A 24864-nucleotide genomic window follows, 5' to 3' on the forward strand; every position below is an offset into this window, starting at 1 on the left:
AACAATCCTCTTTTTTGAAATGTTCATTAAACTTAAACTGCATTCCACCCTCAAAAAAATTCTTACTGCGGGAAATGATGTGTCCTTCAAATGACCTCAAAGCCTCAAGAGTGTGGGTTGGCGAAAGTTCCACTCTCTGTTGCAAAGGGCCTTCTTTCTCAAACAGGCAAGCAGGATGTTTCAACAAGTATTCACAGATCACAACAGTTGTACATCATTTCATGGGTCTGAAATATTGACACTTATTACAATAAACATGAAAAAACAATACCCTTTTTGAATGTATACTAAACATAAAATGCATTCCACCCTCAAAAAAATTCTTACTGCGGGAAATGATGTGTCCTTCAAATGACCTCAAAGCCTCCAGATTGTGGGTTGGCGAAAGTTCCACACTCTGTTGCAAAGGGCCTTCTTTCTCAAACAGGCAAGCAGGATGATTCAACAAGTATTCACAGAGCATAACAGTTGTACATCATTTCATGGGTCTGAAATATTAACACTCATTATACTTAACATTAAAAACAATCCTCTTTTTTGAAATGTTCATTAAACTTAAACTGCATTATTCCTTCTAAAGAATTCTTACTGTGGGAAATGATGTGTCCTTCAAATGACCTCAAAGCCTCCAGATTATGGGTTGGCGAAAGTTCCACTCTCTGTTGCAAAGGGCCTTCTCTTTAAAACAGGCAATCAGAGTGATTCAACAAGTATTCACAGATCACAACAGTTGTACATCATTTCATGGGTCTGGAAAAACAAAACACATTACAATAAACTTAAAAAACTATAACCTTTTTATAAATGGACATTAAATATAAACTAAACTCCTCCAAAAAAAGAAATTCTTACTGCGGGAAATGATGTGTCCTTCAAATGACCTCAAAGCCTCCAGATTGTGGGTTGGCGAAAGTTCCACTCTCTGTTGCAAAGGGCCTTCTTTCTCAAACAGGCAAGCAGGATGTTTCAACAAGTATTCACAGATCACAACAGTTGTACATCATTTCATGGGTCTGGAAAAACAAAACACATTCGATAAACTTAAAAAACTATAACCTTTTTATAAATGGACATTAAATATAAACTAAACTCCTCCAAAAAAAGAAATTCTTACTGCGGGAAATGATGTGTCCTTCAAATGACCTCAAAGCCTCCAGATTGTGGGTTGGCGAAAGTTCCACTCTCTGTTGCAAAGGGCCTTCTCTTTCAAACAGGCAATCAGAGTGATTCAACAAGTATTCACAGATCACAACAGTTGTACATCATTTCATGGGTCTGGAAAAACAAAACACATTACAATAAACTTAAAAAACTATAACCTTTTTATAAATGGACATTAAATATAAACTAAACTCCTCCAAAAAAAAAAATTCTTACTGCGGGAAATGATGTGTCCTTCAAATGACCTCAAAGCCTCCAGATTGTGGGTTGGCGAAAGTTCCACACTCTGTTGCAAAGGGCCTTCTTTCTCAAACAGGCAAGCAGGATGATTCAACAAGTATTCACAGAGCATAACAGTTGTACATCATTTCATGGGTCTGAAATATTAACACTCATTACACTTAACATTAAAAACAATCCTCTTTTTTGAAATGTTCATTAAACTTAAACTGCATTATTCCTTCAAAAGAATTCTTACTGTGGGAAATGATGTGTCCTTCAAATGACCTCAAAGCCTCCAGATTATGGGTTGGCGAAAGTTCCACTCTCTGTTGCAAAGGGCCTTCTCTTTCAAACAGGCAATCAGAGTGATTCAACAAGTATTCACAGATCACAACAGTTGTACATCATTTCATGGGTCTGGAAAAACAAAACACATTACAATAAACTTAAAAAACTATAACCTTTTTATAAATGGACATTAAATATAAACTAAACTCCTCCAAAAAAAGAAATTCTTACTGCGGGAAATGATGTGTCCTTCAAATGACCTCAAAGCCTCCAGATTGTGGGTTGGCGAAAGTTCCACTCTCTGTTGCAAAGGGCCTTCTTTCTCAAACAGGCAAGCAGGATGTTTCAACAAGTATTCACAGATCACAACAGTTGTACATCATTTCATGGGTCTGGAAAAACAAAACACATTCGTTAAACTTAAAAAACTATAACCTTTTTATAAATGGACATTAAATATAAACTAAACTCCTCCAAAAAAAGAAATTCTTACTGCGGGAAATGATGTGTCCTTCAAATGACCTCAAAGCCTCCAGATTGTGGGTTGGCGAAAGTTCCACTCTCTGTTGCAAAGGGCCTTCTCTTTCAAACAGGCAATCAGATGATTCAACAAGTATTCACAGATCACAACAGTTGTACATCATTTCATGGGTCTGGAAAAACAAAACACATTACAATAAACTTAAAAAACTATAACCTTTTTATAAATGGACATTAAATATAAACTAAACTCCTCAAAAAAAAAAATTCTTACTGCGGGAAATGATGTGTCCTTCAAATGACCTCAAAGCCTCCAGATTGTGGGTTGGCGAAAGTTCCACACTCTGTTGCAAAGGGCCTTCTTTCTCAAACAGGCAAGCAGGATGATTCAACAAGTATTCACAGAGCATAACAGTTGTACATCATTTCATGGGTCTGAAATAACAACACTCATTATACTTAACATTAAAAACAATCCTCTTTTTTGAAATGTTCATTAAACTTAAACTGCATTATTCCTTCTAAAGAATTCTTACTGTGGGAAATGATGTGTCCTTCAAATGACCTCAAAGCCTCCAGATTATGGGTTGGCGAAAGTTCCACTCTCTGTTGCAAAGGGCCTTCTCTTTCAAACAGGCAATCAGAGTGATTCAACAAGTATTCACAGATCACAACAGTTGTACATCATTTCATGGGTCTGGAAAAACAAAACACATTACAATAAACTTAAAAAACTATAACCTTTTTATAAATGGACATTAAATATAAACTAAACTCCTCCAAAAAAAGAAATTCTTACTGCGGGAAATGATGTGTCCTTCAAATGACCTCAAAGCCTCCAGATTGTGGGTTGGCGAAAGTTCCACTCTCTGTTGCAAAGGGCCTTCTTTCTCAAACAGGCAAGCAGGATGTTTCAACAAGTATTCACAGATCACAACAGTTGTACATCATTTCATGGGTCTGGAAAAACAAAACACATTACGATAAACTTAAAAAACTATAACCTTTTTATAAATGGACATTAAATATAAACTAAACTCCTCCAAAAAAAGAAATTCTTACTGCGGGAAATGATGTGTCCTTCAAATGACCTCAAAGCCTCCAGATTGTGGGTTGGCGAAAGTTCCACTCTCTGTTGCAAAGGGCCTTCTCTTTCAAACAGGCAATCAGAGTGATTCAACAAGTATTCACAGATCACAACAGTTGTACATCATTTCATGGGTCTGGAAAAACAAAACACATTACAATAAACTTAAAAAACTATAACCTTTTTATAAATGGACATTAAATATAAACTAAACTCCTCAAAAAAAAAAATTCTTACTGCGGGAAATGATGTGTCCTTCAAATGACCTCAAAGCCTCAAGAGTGTGGGTTGGCGAAAGTTCCACTCTCTGTTGCAAAGGGCCTTCTTTCTCAAACAGGCAAGCAGGATGTTTCAACAAGTATTCACAGATCACAACAGTTGTACATCATTTCATGGGTCTGAAATATTGACACTTATTACAATAAACATGAAAAAACAATACCCTTTTTGAATGTATACTAAACATAAAATGCATTCCACCCTCAAAAAAATTCTTACTGCGGGAAATGATGTGTCCTTCAAATGACCTCAAAGCCTCCAGATTATGGGTTGGCGAAAGTTCCACTCTCTGTTGCAAAGGGCCTTCTTTCTCAAACAGGCAAGCAGGATGATTCAACAAGTATTCACAGAGCATAACAGTTGTACATCATTTCATGGGTCTGAAATATTAACACTCATTATACTTAACATTAAAAACAATCCTCTTTTTTGAAATGTTCATTAAACTTAAACTGCATTATTCCTTCAAAAGAATTCTTACTGTGGGAAATGATGTGTCCTTCAAATGACCTCAAAGCCTCCAGATTATGGGTTGGCGAAAGTTCCACTCTCTGTTGCAAAGGGCCTTCTCTTTAAAACAGGCAATCAGAGTGATTCAACAAGTATTCACAGATCACAACAGTTGTACATCATTTCATGGGTCTGGAAAAACAAAACACATTACAATAAACTTAAAAAACTATAACCTTTTTATAAATGGACATTAAATATAAACTAAACTCCTCCAAAAAAAGAAATTCTTACTGCGGGAAATGATGTGTCCTTCAAATGACCTCAAAGCCTCCAGATTGTGGGTTGGCGAAAGTTCCACTCTCTGTTGCAAAGGGCCTTCTTTCTCAAACAGGCAAGCAGGATGATTCAACAAGTATTCACAGATCACAACAGTTGTACATCATTTCATGGGTCTGGAAAAACAAAACACATTCGATAAACTTAAAAAACTATAACCTTTTTATAAATGGACATTAAATATAAACTAAACTCCTCCAAAAAAAGAAATTCTTACTGCGGGAAATGATGTGTCCTTCAAATGACCTCAAAGCCTCCAGATTGTGGGTTGGCGAAAGTTCCACTCTCTGTTGCAAAGGGCCTTCTCTTTCAAACAGGCAATCAGAGTGATTCAACAAGTATTCACAGATCACAACAGTTGTACATCATTTCATGGGTCTGGAAAAACAAAACACATTACAATAAACTTAAAAAACTATAACCTTTTTATAAATGGACATTAAATATAAACTAAACTCCTCCAAAACAAGAAATTCTTACTGCGGGAAATGATGTGTCCTTCAAATGACCTCAAAGCCTCCAGATTGTGGGTTGGCGAAAGTTCCACTCTCTGTTGCAAAGGGCCTTCTTTCTCAAACAGGCAAGCAGGATGATTCAACAAGTATTCACAGATCACAACAGTTGTACATCATTTCATGGGTCTGAAATAAAAACACTCATTACAATAAACATGAAAAAACAATACCCTTTTTGAATGTATACTAAACATAAAATGCATTCCACCCTCAAAAAAATTCTTACTGCGGGAAATGATGTGTCCTTCAAATGACCTCAAAGCCTCCAGATTATGGGTTGGCGAAAGTTCCACTCTCTGTTGCAAAGGGCCTTCTTTCTCAAACAGGCAAGCAGGATGATTCAACAAGTATTCACAGAGCATAACAGTTGTACATCATTTCATGGGTCTGAAATATTAACACTCATTATACTTAACATTAAAAACAATCCTCTTTTTTGAAATGTTCATTAAACTTAAACTGCATTATTCCTTCTAAAGAATTCTTACTGTGGGAAATGATGTGTCCTTCAAATGACCTCAAAGCCTCCAGATTATGGGTTGGCGAAAGTTCCACTCTCTGTTGCAAAGGGCCTTCTCTTTAAAACAGGCAATCAGAGTGATTCAACAAGTATTCACAGATCACAACAGTTGTACATCATTTCATGGGTCTGGAAAAACAAAACACATTACAATAAACTTAAAAAACTATAACCTTTTTATAAATGGACATTAAATATAAACTAAACTCCTCCAAAAAAAGAAATTCTTACTGCGGGAAATGATGTGTCCTTCAAATGACCTCAAAGCCTCCAGATTGTGGGTTGGCGAAAGTTCCACTCTCTGTTGCAAAGGGACTTCTTTCTCAAACAGGCAAGCAGGATGATTCAACAAGTATTCACAGATCACAACAGTTGTACATCATTTCATGGGTCTGGAAAAACAAAACACATTCGATAAACTTAAAAAACTATAACCTTTTTATAAATGGACATTAAATATAAACTAAACTCCTCCAAAAAAAGAAATTCTTACTGCGGGAAATGATGTGTCCTTCAAATGACCTCAAAGCCTCCAGATTGTGGGTTGGCGAAAGTTCCACTCTCTGTTGCAAAGGGCCTTCTTTCTCAAACAGGCAAGCAGGATGTTTCAACAAGTATTCACAGATCACAACAGTTGTACATCATTTCATGGGTCTGGAAAAACAAAACACATTCAATAAACTTAAAAAACTATAACCTTTTTATAAATGGACATTAAATATAAACTAAACTCCTCCAAAAAAAGAAATTCTTACTGTGGGAAATGATGTGTCCTTCAAATGACCTCAAAGCCTCCAGATTGTGGGTTGGCGAAAGTTCCACTCTCTGTTGCAAAGGGCCTTCTCTTTCAAACAGGCAATCAGAGTGATTCAACAAGTATTCACAGATCACAACAGTTGTACATCATTTCATGGGTCTGGAAAAACAAAACACATTACAATAAACTTAAAAAACTATAACCTTTTTATAAATGGACATTAAATATAAACTAAACTCCTCCAAAAAAAGAAATTCTTACTGCGGGAAATGATGTGTCCTTCAAATGACCTCAAAGCCTCCAGATTGTGGGTTGGCGAAAGTTCCACTCTCTGTTGCAAAGGGACTTCTTTCTCAAACAGGCAAGCAGGATGATTCAACAAGTATTCACAGATCACAACAGTTGTACATCATTTCATGGGTCTGAAATATTGACACTTATTACAATAAACATGAAAAAACAATACCCTTTTTGAATGTATACTAAACAAAAACTGCATTCCTCCCTCAAAAGAATTCTTACTGCGGGAAATGATGTGTCCTTCATATGACCTCAAAGCCTCCAGATTATGGGTTGGCGAAAGTTCCACTCTCTGTTGCAAAGGGCCATCTCTTTCAAACAGGCAAGCAGGATGATTCAACAAGTATTCACAGATCACAACAGTTGTACATCATTTCATGGGTCTGAAATATTAACACTCATTACACTTAACATTAAAATCAATCCTCTTTTTTGAAATGTACATTAAACTTAAACTGCATTATTCCTTCAAAAGAATTCTTACTGCGGGAAATGATGTGTCCTTCAAATGACCTCAAAGCCTCCAGATTGTGGGTTGGCGAAAGTTCCACTCTCTGTTGCAAAGGGCCTTCTTTCTCAAACAGGCAAGCAGGATGATTCAACAAGTATTCACAGATCACAACAGTTGTACATCATTTCATGGGTCTGGAAAAACAAAACACATTCGATAAACTTAAAAAACTATAACCTTTTTATAAATGGACATTAAATATAAACTAAACTCCCCCAAAAAAAGAAATTCTTACTGCGGGAAATGATGTGTCCTTCAAATGACCTCAAAGCCTCCAGATTGTTGGTTGGCGAAAGTTCCACTCTCTGTTGCAAAGGGCCTTCTTTCTCAAACAGGCAAGCAGGATGTTTCAACAAGTATTCACAGATCACAACAGTTGTACATCATTTCATGGGTCTGGAAAAACAAAACACATTCGATTAACTTAAAAAACTATAACCTTTTTATAAATGGACATTATATATAAACTAAACTCCTCCAAAAAAAGAAATTCTTACTGCGGGAAATGATGTGTCCTTCAAATGACCTCAAAGCCTCCAGATTGTGGGTTGGCGAAAGTTCCACTCTCTGTTGCAAAGGGCCTTCTCTTTCAAACAGGCAATCAGAGTGATTCAACAAGTATTCACAGATCACAACAGTTGTACATCATTTCATGGGTCTGGAAAAACAAAACACATTACAATAAACTTAAAAAACTATAACCTTTTTATAAATGGACATTAAATATAAACTAAACTCCTCAAAAAAAAAAAATCTTACTGCGGGAAATGATGTGTCCTTCAAATGACCTCAAAGCCTCCAGATTATGGGTTGGCGAAAGTTCCACTCTCTGTTGCAAAGGGCCTTCTCTTTCAAACAGGCAATCAGAGTAATTCAACAAGTATTCACAGATCACAACAGTTGTACATCATTTCATGGGTCTGGAAAAACAAAACACATTACAATAAACTTAAAAACTATAACCTTTTTATAAATGGACATTAAATATAAACTAAACTCCTCCAAAAAAAGAAATTCTTACTGCGGGAAATGATGTGTCCTTCAAATGACCTCAAAGCCTCCAGATTGTGGGTTGGCGAAAGTTCCACTCTCTGTTGCAAAGGGACTTCTTTCTCAAACAGGCAAGCAGGATGATTCAACAAGTATTCACAGATCACAACAGTTGTACATCATTTCATGGGTCTGAAATATTGACACTTATTACAATAAACATGAAAAAACAATACCCTTTTTGAATGTATACTAAACATAAAATGCATTCCACCCTCAAAAAAATTCTTACTGCGGGAAATGATGTGTCCTTCAAATGACCTCAAAGCCTCAAGAGTGTGGGTTGGCGAAAGTTCCACACTCTGTTGCAAAGGGCCTTCTTTCTCAAACAGGCAAGCAGGATGATTCAACAAGTATTCACAGAGCATAAAAGTTGTACATCATTTCATCGGTCTGAAATATTAACACTCATTATACTTAACATTAAAAACAATCCTCTTTTTTGAAATGTTCATTAAACTTAAACTGCATTATTCCTTCTAAAGAATTCTTACTGCGGGAAATGATGTGTCCTTCAAATGACCTCAAAGCCTCCAGATTGTGGGTTGGCGAAAGTTCCACTCTCTGTTGCAAAGGGCCTTCTCTTTCAAACAGGCAATCAGAGTGATTCAACAAGTATTCACAGATCACAACAGTTGTACATCATTTCATGAGTCTGGAAAAACAAAACACATTACAATAAACTTAAAAAACTATAACCTTTTTATAAATGGACATTAAATATAAACTAAACTCCTCCAAAAAAAGAAATTCTTACTGCGGGAAATGATGTGTCCTTCAAATGACCTCAAAGCCTCCAGATTGTGGGTTGGCGAAAGTTCCACTCTCTGTTGCAAAGGGACTTCTTTCTCAAACAGGCAAGCAGGATGATTCAACAAGTTTTCACAGAGCACAACAGTTGTACATCATTTCATGGGTCTGAAATATTAACACTTATTACGAAAAACATGAAAAAACAATACTCTTTTTTAGAATGTATACTAAACATAAACTGCATTCCTCCCTCAAAAGAATTCTTACTGCGGGAAATGATGTGTCCTTCAAATGACCTCAAAGCCTCAAGAGTGTGGGTTGGCGAAAGTTCCACACTCTGTTGCAAAGGGCGTTCTTTCTCAAACAGGCAAGCAGGATGATTCAACAAGTATTCACAGAGCATAACAGTTGTACATCATTTCATGGGTCTGAAATATTAACACTCATTATACTTAACATTAACTAGAACTGTCCAATCGGGACAAAATACCCCCCGCTGGGTTTTTCAGAAGTAAGTTTTTGTATAATAAAGATATGTATCAAACACGAATTATAAAATTTTTCTTCCAGTGACCTTGAACTTCCCCAAATGACCTTGGGTCAAGGTCATGACACACCCTTGGATCATGGGCAATCTTTGAGTGAAATAAGAACCTACCAAGTATATCCATAAGAAAGATATGGACCGGACACGAATTATGAAATTTTTCTTCCAGTGACCTTGAACTTCCCCACATGACCTTGGGTCAAGGTCATGACACACCCTTGGGTCATGGGTAATCTTTGTATGAAATGAAAACCTACCAAGTTTATCCTTAAGAAAGATAAGGACCGGACACGAATTATTAAATTTTTCTACCAGTGACCTTGAACTTCCCCAAATGACCTTGGGTCAAGGTCATGACACACTCTTGGGTCATGGGCAATCTTTATGTGAAATGAAAACCTACCAAGTTTATCCATAAGAAAGATATAGACTGGTCACTAATTATGAAATTTTTCTTCCAGTGACCTTGAACTTCCCCAAATGACCTTGGGTCAAAGTCATGACACACCCTTGGGTCATGGGCAATCTTTATGCGAAATGAAAACCTACCAAGTTCATCCATAAGAAAGATATAGACTGGACACAAATTATGAAATTTTTCTTCCAGTGACCTTGAACTTCCCCAAATGACCTTCGGTCAAGGTCATAACACACCCTTTGGTCATGGGCAATCTTTGTGTGAAATGAAAACCTACCAAGCTTATCCATAAAAGATATGTGTCAAACATGAATTTTTGAAATTTTTCTCCCAGTGACCTTGAATTTCCCCAAATGACCTTGGGTCAAAGTCATGACACACCCTTGGGTCATGGGCAATCTTTGTGTGAAATGAGAACCTACCAAGCTTATCCATAAGAAAGATATGGACCGGACAGGAATTATGAAATTTTTCTTCCAGTGACCTTGAACTTCCCCAAAAGACCTTGGGTCAAGGTCATGACACACCCTTAGGTTATGAGCAATCTTAATGTGGAGTAGTAGATTCTAATGTCCCTTTGTAAGAAAGATATGGACCAGACACGATTGCACAGACAGACGGACAGACAGACAGACGGACAAGGTGATCCCTATATACCCCCCCAAACTTCGTTTGCGGGGGGTATAAAAACAATCCTCTTTTTTGAAATGTTCATTAAACTTAAACTGCATTATTCCTTCTAAAGAATTCTTACTGTGGGAAATGATGTGTCCTTCAAATGACCTCAAAGCCTCCAGATTGTGGGTTGGCGAAAGTTCCACTCTCTGTTGCAAAGGGCCTTCTTTCTCAAACAGGCAAGCAGGATGATTCAACAAGTATTCACAGAGCACAACAGTTGTACATCATTTCATGGGTCTGAAATATTAACACTCATTATACTTAACATTAAAAACAATCCTCTTTTTTGAAATGTTCATTAAACTTAAACTGCATTATTCCTTCTAAAGAATTCTTACTGCGGGAAATGATGTGTCCTTCAAATGACCTCAAAGCCTCCAGATTATGGGTTGGCGAAAGTTCCACTCTCTGTTGCAAAGGGCCTTCTTTCTCAAACAGGCAAGCAGGATGATTCAACAAGTATTCACAGATCACAACAGTTGTACATCATTTCATGGGTCTGAAATATTGACACTTATTACAATAAACATGAAAAAACAATACCCTGTTTGAATGTATACTAAACATAAAATGCATTCCACCCTCAAAAAAATTCTTACTGCGGGAAATGATGTGTCCTTCAAATGACCTCAAAGCCTCAAGAGTGTGGGTTGGCGAAAGTTCCACACTCTGTTGCAAAGGGCCTTCTCTTTCAAACAGCAAACTTTAACTGCATTATTCCTTCTAAAGAATTCTTACTGCGGGAAATGATGTGTCCTTCAAATGACCTCAAAGCCTCCAGATTGTGGGTTGGCGAAAGTTCCACTCTCTGTTGCAAAGGGCCTTCTCTTTCAAACAGCAAGCAGAATGATTCAACAAGTATTCACAGATCACAACAGTTGTACATCATTATCTATATTTAAATAAAGAATAGTTTTCAAAATCAAAAGCCCATTAAACAATACAAAATAAGAGCAGAGAAAACTCTCCATCCAATGATACTTAAGTTTGTGGAAAGTTTGGTTGAAATCGGCCCGGTGGTACTGAAGAAGAAGTTGAAAATGTAAAAAGTTTACTGACAGACAGACAGACGGACTACAGACAAAGTGTGATTAGTAAAGATTACTTAAGTTTTTAGCTGAGGTGAACTAAAAAGCTTAACTTTGAATCATTAAGATAAAATGAAGTTAAACTGTAAATCTGGAAATTTTTACTGTAGATACAATTTTCAACAAATTTGCAAGTGCATTGCATTTGCAAAAATATTTTTTTCTTAAAAATAAATCAACATGTTAAGTTTTTTCTGAAAGCTGATGCCTTTTTTATCTCATTGTATAGGCTTCGGTAATCACTGGCCATATTTTAAAAGAAACATGTTTTATACTTATATAAGTTAATTACCCATGCGTGTAAATTGCCCTCGTTATATGCAATATTGTCTGATGGTATGACAAGCACTGCATGAGGCAGTATGTCCCTTTTAAAGTATTTTGCCAAGATAGAGAGGCCAGTTATTTTAGCTAACTATGTATCAACACGGATGATAACTCGATCTCAGTGCATTCACTTGAGAGTTTCAAATGTTAACACAGCATGTAAATTTTAGGTGAAAAAAAAAACAAACGTTGAGAAAATTTTTTAATACTTTTGTCTTTATTTGGATTATACTTTAGGTAAAAAGGCATACACAACCTCTAAAGGGTTTTTAAAAATTGTTTTAGAAATTATTTTCAGTGCAAATACTTTTGAATTTTTATCAAATTTGTTTCAGAGCGATTCTGCAATATCTTGCCAGATTGTGAGTACAGTAAAAACTGTCTTATCTGACACCTGCATGAATAATCCCATACAGTGTGGATTCCAGTGTTAAATTTCTTTCCTATTTTAGTATTTTTTTTGTTTTTAAAACTGTGCAATCTGACACCCTGTCTATTCTGACACAAATTCATCTGCCAGTGCATGTTGGATTAGACTGGTTTCACTGTATATTTGCGGTATTCTAACTGACAGTGTGCATGCTAATTTGAAACATAACCTGATATGAACATCCTCAGTGATTTTTAGCCGGGCTCATTTCTCGTAGAGAAATGCCCGGCTATTGCTACGGTGAGCAACAGAAAATGCTGCCTCTTCACCGCCAAATTAAATTTACTAGTTAGAATATAGTACGTCTGCGCAATCACCTTTGAGGCAATACAAACACTGAATTATTTTCATAGTTATCTGAAATTGTCAAAAAATAATTATAAAAAATACTTTATATCGTTTTCGATAATTAATCATTTGGTTAAAATATGCGAAAGGTTTTCATCAGGTATCCCTGTCTGCGTCATATTCTAAAAATAAAGGGTGTACTATCAGGCTTATACAAATGCGGGGAACACTGATTGTGACTTGATGTACGCTTTGATGCAAAACTCCCCGCTGAGGACCTGTCTGTGCATAATTGTTTGACCTTAAATATTCTTGCTGCATCAGTGTTTATTAACTTCTGTTGGTATGTAAAACCCCGAAACGATGCATGTGACAAATATTTTACGCTGTTAATTTCTAGCTACATTTTAATTAATTTTAAAGCTTTTTAATGCTATATATGACAAATATAGATATAATTATATAATCATCTTTTCAATGTCTGTGTCAGCTTATTTTTAAACTGTCCTTGTTCATTACCCTGTAAATGAGAGCGGCTTTCAGTACTTCTGAGTACTTTGATTATTTTTAGTACCAGTGACAATTTGCCAAATTTCGAAGCATACAATCTACTCAACAGCATTTTTGACCAGAATTCGCAAAAATACATCAACTTGAAAATTTCCAGATTTACGGTATTCATTTTTCAAACCTTTCAGTTGAGAATCATCAATTTGAAAGCGCAATCTGGTTTTGTCCCATGCATTTAATTATGTTGTATCTTGTCCATGTATTTGAAGTATCTCTGCCTGTTCTGCCTTCTAAGATTAATCACTTTGATGCGGATCTTTTTCACTTTTTCTTTGTAGTCATAGTCTTTCAAAACGACTGGATTCTTAGAAATGAATGTATGTATTTTTTTGCACACTACAAAGAAAATAATATGCAAGATTACTTATCATATGATAAACTGGACATTGAAAATTTAATTAAACTAATAATCTAAAGTAAATGTGTATTTCCCAAAATTACTCATCTGGAAAATCTAAATGCAAGCCTAATACTGTGCATCCTTAGATACATGTAATCTTATCCAAACTTGGCTTAAATAATTATAGTTACTTTAGACTGACCATGTTCTAAAAAATTAACCTGTTACTCCATCATCCAGGAAATGTAGGTTAGATCAAGCATCTGAGGGTACCCTGGTAGTATGCATCCTTAAAAGTATCACTCATGCAAGTTTGATTAACATTGTGCTTATAATTGCTCAACAAAAAAAAAAGATCTGCACCAAAACTTTTAACCTGTCAGGTTTGTCCACAATTTTATGGGTCAACCCTCGTATTTACTTGGAAATGAGACCTGCACAGAAAACATTAACCTAAGCTGCCCCAACAAAGATTAACCTGGTCATTCCTTTGCTCAAGTAGAAGCATCTGAAACCTTGACTGGTATAATGAAACACACAAGAAGCTTTTTATATGCATATCTGATCAATGTAGAGCATACAACTACGGGTACTTATAAACTGCATTAAAAACTTTGACCTTGGAAGCCGATGTTGATGCAGAGGGCATCACACAACTTCCCCCTAACTTTGTTGAGGTGAGCTAAAAAAGATAACATGCAGAACTTCTTCAGCTGAAATGAAAGCATTCAAAATGAAACCATCTTCAATGTATTTCTGATTAATGTAGGGCATAGACATACTGAAAATGAAATTTACCTAAAAACAAGAGGCCCAGGGGCCACAGCGCTCACCTGAGCACATCGGCTAGGAAAAAACACATATCAGATCAGAACTGAAGTTTACTGAGGTGATGGTGGGGGGAGGGGGGGGGGCTTGAATTTTATCCCCCCAGGGGTTCATGATTTGAACTAGAATCTACACTACCTTAGGATGATTCCATATAAATATCACTAATCATGGCTTTGAAGTACTTGAAAAGAAGATTTTAAATATATTGGTCTCCCAATATATCCCTATGTAAAACTTGGGTCGGCCATTTTGGCCCCACCCTGAGACCCAGGAGTCATGATTTGAACAAACCTGAATCTTCAATACCTAAGGATAATTTCAGATGAGTTTTATCTTTCCTGTCTCAATGGTTCTTGAGGAGAAGATTTTTAAAGATTTTTCCTATATCTTCATATGTAAAACTTGGGTCGGCCATTTCGGCCCAGCCCTAGCCCTGGGGGTCATGATTTGAACAAATTTGCATCTACACTACCTCAGGATGTTTCCACATGTGTTTTATCTTTCCTGGCCCAGTGGTTCTTGAGAAGAAGATTTTTAAAGATATTTCCTATATATTCCTATGTAATACTTGGGTCGGCCATTTTAGCCCCGCCCTAGCCCCGGGGCTCATGATTTGAACAAACTTGAATTTACACTACCTGAGGATGATTCCACATGAGTTTCATCTTTCCTGGCCCAGTGGTTCTTGAGAAGAAGATTTTTAAAGATATTTCCTATATATTCCTATGTAAAATTTGGGTCGGCCATTTTGGCCCCACCCTTGCCCCAGGGGTCATCATTTAAACAAACTTGAACCTACACTACCTGAGGATGAATCCACATGAGTCTCATCTTTCCTGGCCCAGTGGTTCTTGAGAAGAAGATTTTTAAAGATATTTCCTATATATTCCTATGTAAAACTTGGGTCGGCCATTTTGGCCCCGCCCTAGCCCCGGGGCTCATGATTTGAACAAACTTGAATTTACACTACCTGAGGATGATTCTGCATGAGTTTCATCTTTCCTGGCCCAGTGGTTCTTGAGAAGAAGATTTTTAAAGATTTTTCCTATATATTCCTATGTAAAACTTGGGTCGGCCATTTTGGCCCGCCCTTGCCCCAGGGGTCATCATTTGAACAAACTTGAACCTACTCTACCTGAGGATGATTCCACATGAGTTTCATCTTTCCTGGCCCAGTGGTTCTTGAGAAGAAGATTTTTAAAGATTTTTCCTATATATTCCTATGTAAAACTTGGGTCGGCCATTTTGGCCCCACCCTTGCCCCAGGGGTCATCATTTGAACAAACTTGAATCTACACTACCTGAGGATGCTTCCACATGAGTTTCATCTTTCCTGGCTCAGCGGTTCTGGAGAACAAGATTTTTTAAAAATGCCATTAATTTTTAACAAATTCATGATTATCTCCCCTTGGAAAAGGGCGTGGCCCTTCATTTGAACAAACTTGAATCCCCTTTACCCAAGGATACTTTGTGCCAAGTTTGGTTGAAATTGGCCCAGTGGTTCTTGAGAAGAAGATGAAAATGTGAAAAGTTTACGACGACGACGACAACAACGACAACAACGACGACGACGACGACAGACAACGGACAAATTGTGATCAGAAAAGCTCACTTGAGCCTTTGGCTCAGGTGAGCTAAAAACTGAATCTTGGGTATCAATGTAGAGGGCAATACATTTAAATCTATAACAAACTTTGTTCCTGTAGAGCCTAAAGAAGAATCCAAATTCAAAATAAAGTAAAAGCTTATTTGATGAGCCTTGCAAAGATGAGATGAATGATACCTTGTAGAGTTCCTTGATTCCCTTTCCTGGAAACATCATTGATTTCATTTTTGAAAAAGTGTCGTATTGCCTCATCTTCTTCTGGAAGCCACATATGCCGTGTTTTTTTAACTGCTAAAAATTCAAATTATTATAATTTAGTTGTAATGTAATTTATAGTTATCTAGTATTAATTCATATAAAACACTTAATTCTACATCTTTATGGATTAAAAAAATCGCAGAAAGTATTCCAATTTAGTAATTTTACGAGTATTTTAAATCACTTTTTATTTGCAAAAACTTTAATTATGTATATACTTAAGCAAGACAATGATCTTTTGAATAAAAAACATTCATATAAAAGTATTCCTTACAATCATTTTGATCAAGGAATAACAACTTTTGTAAAAATTATGTCTCGCTAATAAACAGTCAATGATTATCTTGTAAAAACAAGGTGTTGCAAAAATTTATTGATCTACAGTATAGACTTCATTAAAGAAAATTATAAACACTTTGATCCCTTGCACCCCTACACTTTTATTAAGGACAAATTTGTAGGCCTGGGTGTTAATTGTTTTTAAAGACTATGACAAGCTTTGAGTTAAAGGTGCTTTCTTAAATTTTCTGAATAATTTCATGAATTATATGCTGCTACAGCATTACCAAGGAAAATAAAATATATTGCAGCACAATTTCTTTTTGCAAAATAAATCATCTAAGGGGTGGGGGTCTATTTTTAACAAAGAGCAAAGTGTATTGCATATTGGGGGTGAATGTGGGATTTGGGCATATAGCATCCAAATGTAATTGGGCAGTTTCCTTTATTCCTAGCAGGAACATATTATATAGGGTTATTGAACTTATATCGGTGAATATTGGCACAAGTTGGCTGTTCAATTTCACGAGCTTGCAAATTCCTTTATTATATAGCTAAAACATTTCCACATAATTAATAATAATTATTCCAACCCAAAAAGCCTCAAATTAATAATTTTTTTAGTATCAGTATTCAAATTAACATCTGTCCTGTAAGCGTTCAATATCGCATCATTCTGATGACCCTATTGAGCGATATGATTTGCTGATTTAGGTTTTAATGGGTCGAATATGTACTATATTTTAATAAATAATTTCATTTTTTATGAAAAATAAACACATCTTACCTAGATGCCCCTTTCTTTCTTGAATTTAGCTTTGAGAATTTGACCAGACAACTTTTTTTTTGTTTAGAACGGGGCGTTTGATATTGAACGCTCGTATTCGGAATGTTTCGGGCATACTCATATACGTAATAACTGCCTGAGGATGCTTCTTTATATGATAAACCATGGCTTTGTTGTTCTTGAGAAGATTTTTTTTTAATTTCCTACATACTCCTATGTAACTTTGATCAGCCATTCTTGCCCAACCTACCTCTGTGAGTAATGATTTGAAAGTGAATCTTATAATATACACTACCTGAGGATGTTTTTACATTAGTTTCATCTTTCCCTACCCAGTGGTTCTTGAGAAGAAGATTTTTAAAACAATCCACCAAATTTTCACTATTTTTTAAATTAACTCTCCTTGAATAAGAGTGTGGACCTTTATTTGAAGAAACTTGTCAATGAATACCATTTATCCAAGGAGGATGCTTTGTGGCAATTGGCCCAGTGTTCTGGAGAAAAAGTCAAAAATGTGAACAGTTTACAGATGAACAGACAGATATTATGATCAGAATAGCTCACTAAAGCTTTCATCTCAGGTGACCTAAAAAGTGTTGGGTTCTTTAATTTGAACGCATGTTTAGTTAAAGCAGTTCAGGATGCAGTCGACTCATTACACATATCTTTGGCATGCAGATGATGCAGAGAAATAAAGAAGTATGGCATTGATTTTCTAGATATCTACAGTCAATATTGAAGCACTGTTGATCATGATAAAGTTGCTTGTTTAGAATTAAAAAGAACCAGAAGTCTCTGTCGAGACTGTATCTCTACTGGTTTGTACTTAAAACAAAGGATGAGAAAAGAAGCCATTGCCATCAGACCAAAACTGTAGTAGCTTTTAAAGAAATTTCACAGAAAATTCTATTTTTAGAAACCATGGCAACACTGATCATCAAAATCAAAAACCCATGCACTTTTTTATGTATCTTAGTGTCGTCTACTTTTGTGCCAAGTAATACTACTGTATACAGGGTTATATTCGCCCCGTCTTATTTTTGCCCTTTCACTCTTGCAAACAATTTTGCCCCGTTTTAAATTCGCCCAGTCATAGTTTTGTTTAAGAAATACTACTGTATTCTTTGAATTAGTCCCGTTTTAAATTCGCCCAAATGAGGGTGGGGGAAAGGGGCGAAAATAAAACGGGGGCAAAAATTTCCCTGTATACAGTATTTTTAGTAACCAAGGAAATACCGTTCATCGTAATCAAAAAACGATGCACTATTTGATGTATCTTAGTGTCGTCTACTTGTGTGCCAAGTAATATTGGAATCAGATCAAAACTGTAGGAGGAGTAGCGTTTTGAAAAATTGTTTATAGACAGACGGACAGCTAGACAGACAGAGGGACGGATGTCGGACACCTTACTATCGCATAAGCTCTTCTGGTCTCTGACCAGTAGAGCTAAAAATGAGGGAAAATGTAAGGGTTTTTTTCAAAAGAGAGAAAGAAAAATAAAGCCTCTCTCAAACATTAATTTTGGAAAAAAAATGGCCTAACTTTATATTTTCAATTTGTAGGCATGCAGACTGAAGGTGAAAAAGTTTAAGGAATAGAAATACTTTTTTGTTTGTTGTTTAACCCCCCTCTCAAGATTTTTTTTACTTCCAATTTTCCTGTTTGGGTATGCTAGAATAATGCACCTTGAAAGTAATCTGAGTCTTAATTAATAATAATGAAAAAATATACCTGTCAATGATTCAGTTTCTTCGTTCTCTAATTCTAGATCATCAAACATGTCATCTTCACTTTCCCCCTGTAAATCAGCCACATTTTCAGATTCTCCCCCACTTAGTGCAATGTCTTCAATTTCAGATGTGACCACTCTTGGTATTTTCCGTTTACTAGGCCCTGGTACCTTAGAAATATCACAAAATTATTTATTTCTTGTTTGATATATCATGAAAATTAAGTGTAAAAAACCAATAGGCAAATTTATATTTTATTAGTACTTATAGAGAAAGTGTTTTTAACAAGAGACACGTGTGAGCCCTTCTGGGTCTAAATTCATTTACAAGTAAACATTGCAAACAAGTGCATAATCTTAATTATAGCTATAAATGCTTCTTTTACTAAATATGTTGTCCATATGATATTTTTTATTACATGTATTATACTATTATGTTAAATCAGGGATTTTCCACCCACTTTTGGGAATGGGACACAGGCCCTTGGAATTGGAAATTTTTCATTTTATCACTTATTTGGAAATTTTTAGGGCTGGGCAATAATATCGATATTTCAATATATTGCAATACAATGACAAAAAATATCATATCGCAATACGATTTTGTAATAACGATATATAGGCAATATGCTTAAATTAAGGAATTTTGTGATTAAATATAAAAATTGACTTTTGAAAGTTTGTTATTAAGCCAAACAGTACGTCAGAAGTTGTTTTGTGGGAACATTTCAGAGAATAACTTTAATGAAATCAACATTTTTTTTTTTTGGTCAGTGTTGGTTACTTATCATAGCTATGTACATTCTGCATGTAAATTAAAGAAAATATAGTAAGAAAATGCCATTTAAATTAAATGGAAAATATTGCAATACATATCGCAATACAGTTATAAATATCGCAATACATGCAGTTATAAATATCACAATATATCGCAATACGAAATCTCGGGGTAATACCCAGCTCTACAAATTTTACTGAATGATTTTTTCAGGAAATAAATACTGGTACTTAAGATGAATAAAAATTGATCTTTTACTTAGTTATTTACTATGAATCAGAGAATTGATCATTATATAATACAGGTTTACCCAAAATTTTTCAAAATTTTGTTCATTTCAATCAAATCTCCAAACCTAAACATGTTTGTTTTTTGTGAATTATGTTCAGGTTACATTCTTGAGTTCTTTTTCTTTCAAAAATTGAACATAGGCAGATCATTTTGGGGAAAAAGGGAGGGTTATGCAATTGGGAATTGGGCTCATATTCGGCCCTACATGGGGTAGTGGAAAATCCCTGGTTAAATACTAAATTCTGATTGGATTTGATGCAGTTCACAATCCGTTCTATTACCCTTAGCAACACACATGACAACAAGTAACACAATGGTAATGTCATATGCGTGGAAATTATGAGCGTACTGTTTACCGTAGAATTTTCAAAACATTAGTTGCGAGTTTGAAAGAACCAGAATAAACTTGAATGAAAGCTTGCATCCAATGTACCTTACTTGAAAACAACAAACGACAATCAAAACATGCTTGCAAGTGCAGAAATCAACAAAACTTTAGATGATAAAGGAGACTTAAAGTATCAAATAAACAATAAAGAGGTCAGTGAATCTTTTTCTACGTAGTGGAGAGTTTTGAAAGCTTTCTAAACATGAACGTAAAGATGATCAACGATATTTTGCCAACATCCTAAATCAAGAAGACATTCAGTATAAAAATAAATGGTGCCTGTTTTGGAGGTTAATTAACAGTTGAAATTGACACCCCTCGGAAAACCATTGTCAACCTCTGCTTACGCCTCGGTTGACAATGGTTTTCCTTAGGGTTTTAATTTCAATTGTTATCCTCCAAAACAGGCACCATTTATATAATGTGAACTGCACCTGCATTTGTACTATGGTATGTTATTTTTTTTATAGCAAATATGAAATTAATTTTTAAGTGACATGAACATGATTAAGTAAACAAATTTACATACTCATACATGTATACATTGTATTGATAATTGAAATGTACATATCAATTGTTTTCCCCATGAATATCATTGAGAAAAAAAAATTATACTAAAGATTTAATTCTGTAAGAATTTCTAGATATTGCAGCTCTGAATGATATATATATATATAGGATTGCCCATGGTTTGTGGTTTGATATGATTTTAATCCAACGAGTTGTGTGTTTTCTATCCTCGAGCCTTGGCGAGGGGATAGAAAACACACAACAAGTTGGATAAAAATCATATCAAATCACACACCATGGGAGATTCTTTTTATCACATATTTTTGTTCACTATACATGTGTATTTTGTTGTTATTTCTAATCCAAAGTCCCTTTTCGGTTACCTCGGACCAAATAACGTAATAAATAAAATTACGCTGTATGAAATAGTTCGTACAAATATAAAAGAAAGAAAATATTTCAGCGCTTATTTTTTTTGTTCAGGAATGAAATTTTGTTAAAATACATCAAAAAAAGTGAAACTTGACAAATTAAGCCATTCTCTCTATCATACACATGTATCTGTTTGTTAACATCAAGTCGTGCGGCATAGGAATTCATAGTGTTGATATGAAAACGATATCACATGAGCTATATCAATGGGATAAAGGGGAAAATATGTGATAAATAACTGTAATACATTTCTGAAATATAATAACACAACAAATCAAAGGTACAAATTTTACCTCTTCTACTGAAGTATCAATCTCAATATCTCCTTTCAGTCCTAAACCAAAAAAAAAAGGTATGTATTAACAGTAGAATTGTAAAATAATACAAACATACTGTGTTGCTTAATTCAAACTCATTCTAAATGTAACAAGGACTGTTACAGATGTCTCCCATTTAGGCAATCACTCCCCCTACTTTGGAATTGATAAACACATGCCATCACTGGTTCCAAAACAAACATTGCAAAGAATCACTTCAACAAATGTAGAAAGCTCTCTATAAGTGAAGTAAATATATATGTCAGAAAGATCTCTATGTAAAGGTGGAATATCAACAATATTTTTTTTGGCTATGCTGCGTTTCCACTGTCGTGCGGTCAGTTGCGATTGAACAATTGTAGATGATCACAAATTGTTTATTGAATTTTATGCCCAAATATGAAGATATGCGTATAGGTGCAATATGACAGAATACGTTCACCAGGCTCCTTTGAGCTACAACTAAGTTTATTGCAATGTCTTTCACAATCAGGATCAAAACAAGAGGCCCATGGGCCACATCGCTCACCTTAGAAGCTTTGACCAATCTGTTCTTTACCAGATTTCCCCCTTGTTATACATAATGCATCCCTACCCTACCCCACAGATCATAATTTAGACATTTTGAAATCTACACTACCCCATGATCCTTCAATGGACAAACATATTTCAGCTTTTTTGGCCCAGTGGTTCCTGAGAAGAAGATTTTCAAAGATTTTTACTGTATATTTCTATGTAAAACTTTGATTCCCTATAATGGCCAAGGCTCAGGTGAGCTAATAAAACACACTTTGAGCTACGATTGTACCCTGAGAGATATAAGTTTTAATAATCTGTCTATATTGAGTCCATTATTTTCTTTCCATAAAAAAGGTAAACACAATAAAAACATACACAATCATTAAAAATGGCCAAAGATAATGACAATGTGATCTTTGCAGTATTGCTATGCTCTTTATGTAATTGCCATCAAAGAGGAGGAAGAGCAACAGATAAAGCCTGTAAAACTCCGTTAAAGAAGGGTTAGAAGACCTGCACTCAGACGCTTTTGGGTGCGACCGTGGCTCACACAGGAGAGAAGACAACAGTTTGGTCACTGTTCTAATCTTCTGGACAGTCACTTGAGGATCCAGCAGCATTCCAAAATTATACAAATCTTAACTGGGAGACTGACACTTACAATGATCCAAAGGTATACCATAATCTCATCTTGACTTTTTCAAGGTGAGGTAAATGCAAATTATGGAATAACTGATATAACAAATTATTTTAAAAGTTTTTTTAAATTTCATGGTATTTTAAGTCTAACTCTTTTGTTTTTACTTTCATTTTGCAAAAGTTTGATATCTGCAGGAACTTTAAATATTGATACATGTAAGTTAAATGTGTAAATAAGTCAAAATATTGTGATTCAATTTTATAAATCTTTTTTACTTGGCAAGATAAAGGACTTAAATTACCTCCAAGAAATTGCAAAGTAGTCTTTACAGCCAGCCATGCATCTTCTGTAAAGAACTGTCTGGCATAGTTTTGTAATTTTTTATTCATAAGTAGACTTTTGCTCTGCCTCAATGTTTCTGGCTGCACAGTTACATCCTCCTCTTGAATTTGCCTTGACAAATCCAACAGTTGACAAAATGGAATGTCCTCTGCTACCAGGCCTATAAATTCTGTAATATAGAGTATGAAGATATCAAATGCTAAATAATTAAGTTCGATTAAATCTATTGACTTCACTGTGTTGGTAAACAGTCAATTAAAAAAAATAAATGACAGAGTATAAAAAAGGAAAATTATAAGTTGACATAATACCTTTTAAATTTTTAGGTTTGCATGTATTGACAATAGAGCCCTGACCTAGCATCAGAACATTTTCCCCAGGGGTCATGAATTTTTAAATTCCATTGAACTATTGAAAATCTTCAATAGCGATCACAATGAAAACTGGAAGAGTTAGCATACTTCCTTGAATCAGACAACTTACAATAGAATATGAAAATAAAAGATGGGTAAACATGAAGCACACAAAGCCTATAGTGTGACAAACAGGAGGCGAAAAATTATATTTCATTTATTTCAAACATTTTCATTGATTATCATAATTCTGTAACATTAAAATATACACTTTTTATTACATAAAATCTAATAATTTTGCAAAAGCACACAAAAAGGGCCAGAAAAGTAATTTTCTCATTTAATAACACTACTGTTCAATATATCGAGTGGGTCTCCATATTTCAAATGTGTATTCTTGTGACTTCTCTTCTGTTACAAACATTGTATTTTGACTTTGCAGTTGTTAAAATATATGTATGGAAGGATATGGAGCTCACTAACAGTATTCAATTTCAAAGCTCATACAACAATACAAAATAGAAGCAGAGCAAACACATCAGAGGTGGGATCAGATGCCATGGTGGAGTGAGCATCCCCTGTTGAAAGGTCACACCCGCCATGTGCTCCTTCTCATGATCGAGAAAAAATGGAAAAATCTGTCATCAATTCAATGTATAAAATATGAACTTACTAACAATTAGTCATTGTATTGACTATAGAACTTACGAAATTATGATTGCTGATATTCTTGTTTCATCAACACGCTTGTCAATAATTTACCTCATTTTGGAAAATGTTCATACGTAGAGCATTTATTGTGACAAGACCTTCTTTTAAACAAGAAGCCCATGGGCCACATCACTCAAAAATCTTGAATCTAAACTTATCTAACTAAAGATGCTTATATATTCTTTTTTGACTAACTGTGGCATTTTTCACGATAAGTTTGAACTTTTATTATGGTCCCACCCAACCCTGGGGGTCATGATTTTAAAAAATCTGTATCTAAAATACCTGAGAATGCTTCCATATAAACAAAGTCAATCATAACATCGACTTTGCTGCTTTTGAGAAGACTTTTCCTATTATATACTCCAATGTAAAACTATGATTATCTATTGTAGCTCCAACCCTACTGCAGAGGGTCATGATTTGTTCACTATCTGAGGATGCTTCCATATTAAATATGACCAACAACAGCTTTGTTGTTCTTAAAAAATAGATTTTTAGAACTTTCCCATATATTCCTATGCAAAACTTTTATCGTCCATTGTAGCACCTACCCCCCGGGGTCAAGATTTGAACAATCTTGAATCTGAACTATCTGAGGATGGTTCCATATATATATATAACCAATCATGGCTTTGTTTTTCTCAAGAAGATCTTATTTTAAAAATTCCTATATATTCCTATGTAAAATTTGA

General features: G+C 35.1%; 1 protein-coding gene and 2 long non-coding RNA genes across 15 annotated transcripts in view; all 3 read right to left on the reverse strand.

The window, feature by feature from the left end:
- Window positions 1–55: 55 nt before the first annotated feature.
- LOC134268372 (uncharacterized) lies at window positions 56–3105 on the reverse strand. Of its 4 annotated transcripts, XR_009992346.1 has the most exons (7): window positions 2951–3105; window positions 2688–2848; window positions 1903–2063; window positions 1640–1800; window positions 853–1013; window positions 590–750; window positions 334–488 (listed from the first exon to the last, which is right to left on the reverse strand). It is a non-coding gene; the product is annotated as an uncharacterized LOC134268372 (long non-coding RNA). The 4 variants fall into 4 exon arrangements; XR_009992347.1 differs by lacking the exons at window positions 334–488; window positions 1903–2063 and adding an exon at window positions 56–227; XR_009992345.1 differs by lacking the exon at window positions 1903–2063.
- Window positions 3106–3213: 108 nt separating this feature from the next.
- Window positions 3214–4162, reverse strand: LOC134268368 (uncharacterized). The gene is made up of 2 exons (XR_009992343.1): window positions 3999–4162; window positions 3214–3374 (listed from the first exon to the last, which is right to left on the reverse strand). It is a non-coding gene; the product is annotated as an uncharacterized LOC134268368 (long non-coding RNA).
- Window positions 4163–7406: 3244 nt separating this feature from the next.
- LOC134268369 (uncharacterized) overlaps window positions 7407–24864 on the reverse strand; it is a 96828-nt gene continuing 79370 nt past the window's right edge. For 5 of the 10 annotated variants that reach the window (XM_062750619.1, XM_062750618.1, XM_062750610.1 and 2 more), the window contains 9 exons: window positions 23065–23274; window positions 21581–21621; window positions 18891–19059; window positions 16013–16126; window positions 13180–13394; window positions 11094–11247; window positions 10432–10592; window positions 7931–8105; window positions 7407–7567 (listed from right to left, as the gene is read on the reverse strand). In XM_062750619.1, coding sequence (XP_062606603.1) covers window positions 13234–13394; window positions 16013–16126; window positions 18891–19059; window positions 21581–21621; window positions 23065–23274 — 695 coding nt within the window. In that variant the 3' untranslated portion in view covers window positions 7407–7567; window positions 7931–8105; window positions 10432–10592; window positions 11094–11247; window positions 13180–13233. Of the gene's footprint in view, window positions 7568–7930; window positions 8106–8453; window positions 8878–10431; window positions 10593–11093; window positions 11248–13179; window positions 13395–16012; window positions 16127–18890; window positions 19060–21580; window positions 21622–23064; window positions 23275–24864 lie in introns of those variants that run through there. The other 5 variants (XM_062750615.1, XM_062750614.1, XM_062750611.1 and 2 more) reach the window with 5 other exon arrangements.

The sequence above is a fragment of the Saccostrea cucullata genome, unplaced genomic scaffold (genome assembly GCF_032062105.1).
Source record: "Saccostrea cucullata isolate Sc308-1 unplaced genomic scaffold, CSIRO_AGI_Scuc_v1 ctg1701, whole genome shotgun sequence".
NCBI classification, from domain to species: Eukaryota; Metazoa; Mollusca; class Bivalvia; order Ostreida; family Ostreidae; genus Saccostrea; species Saccostrea cuccullata.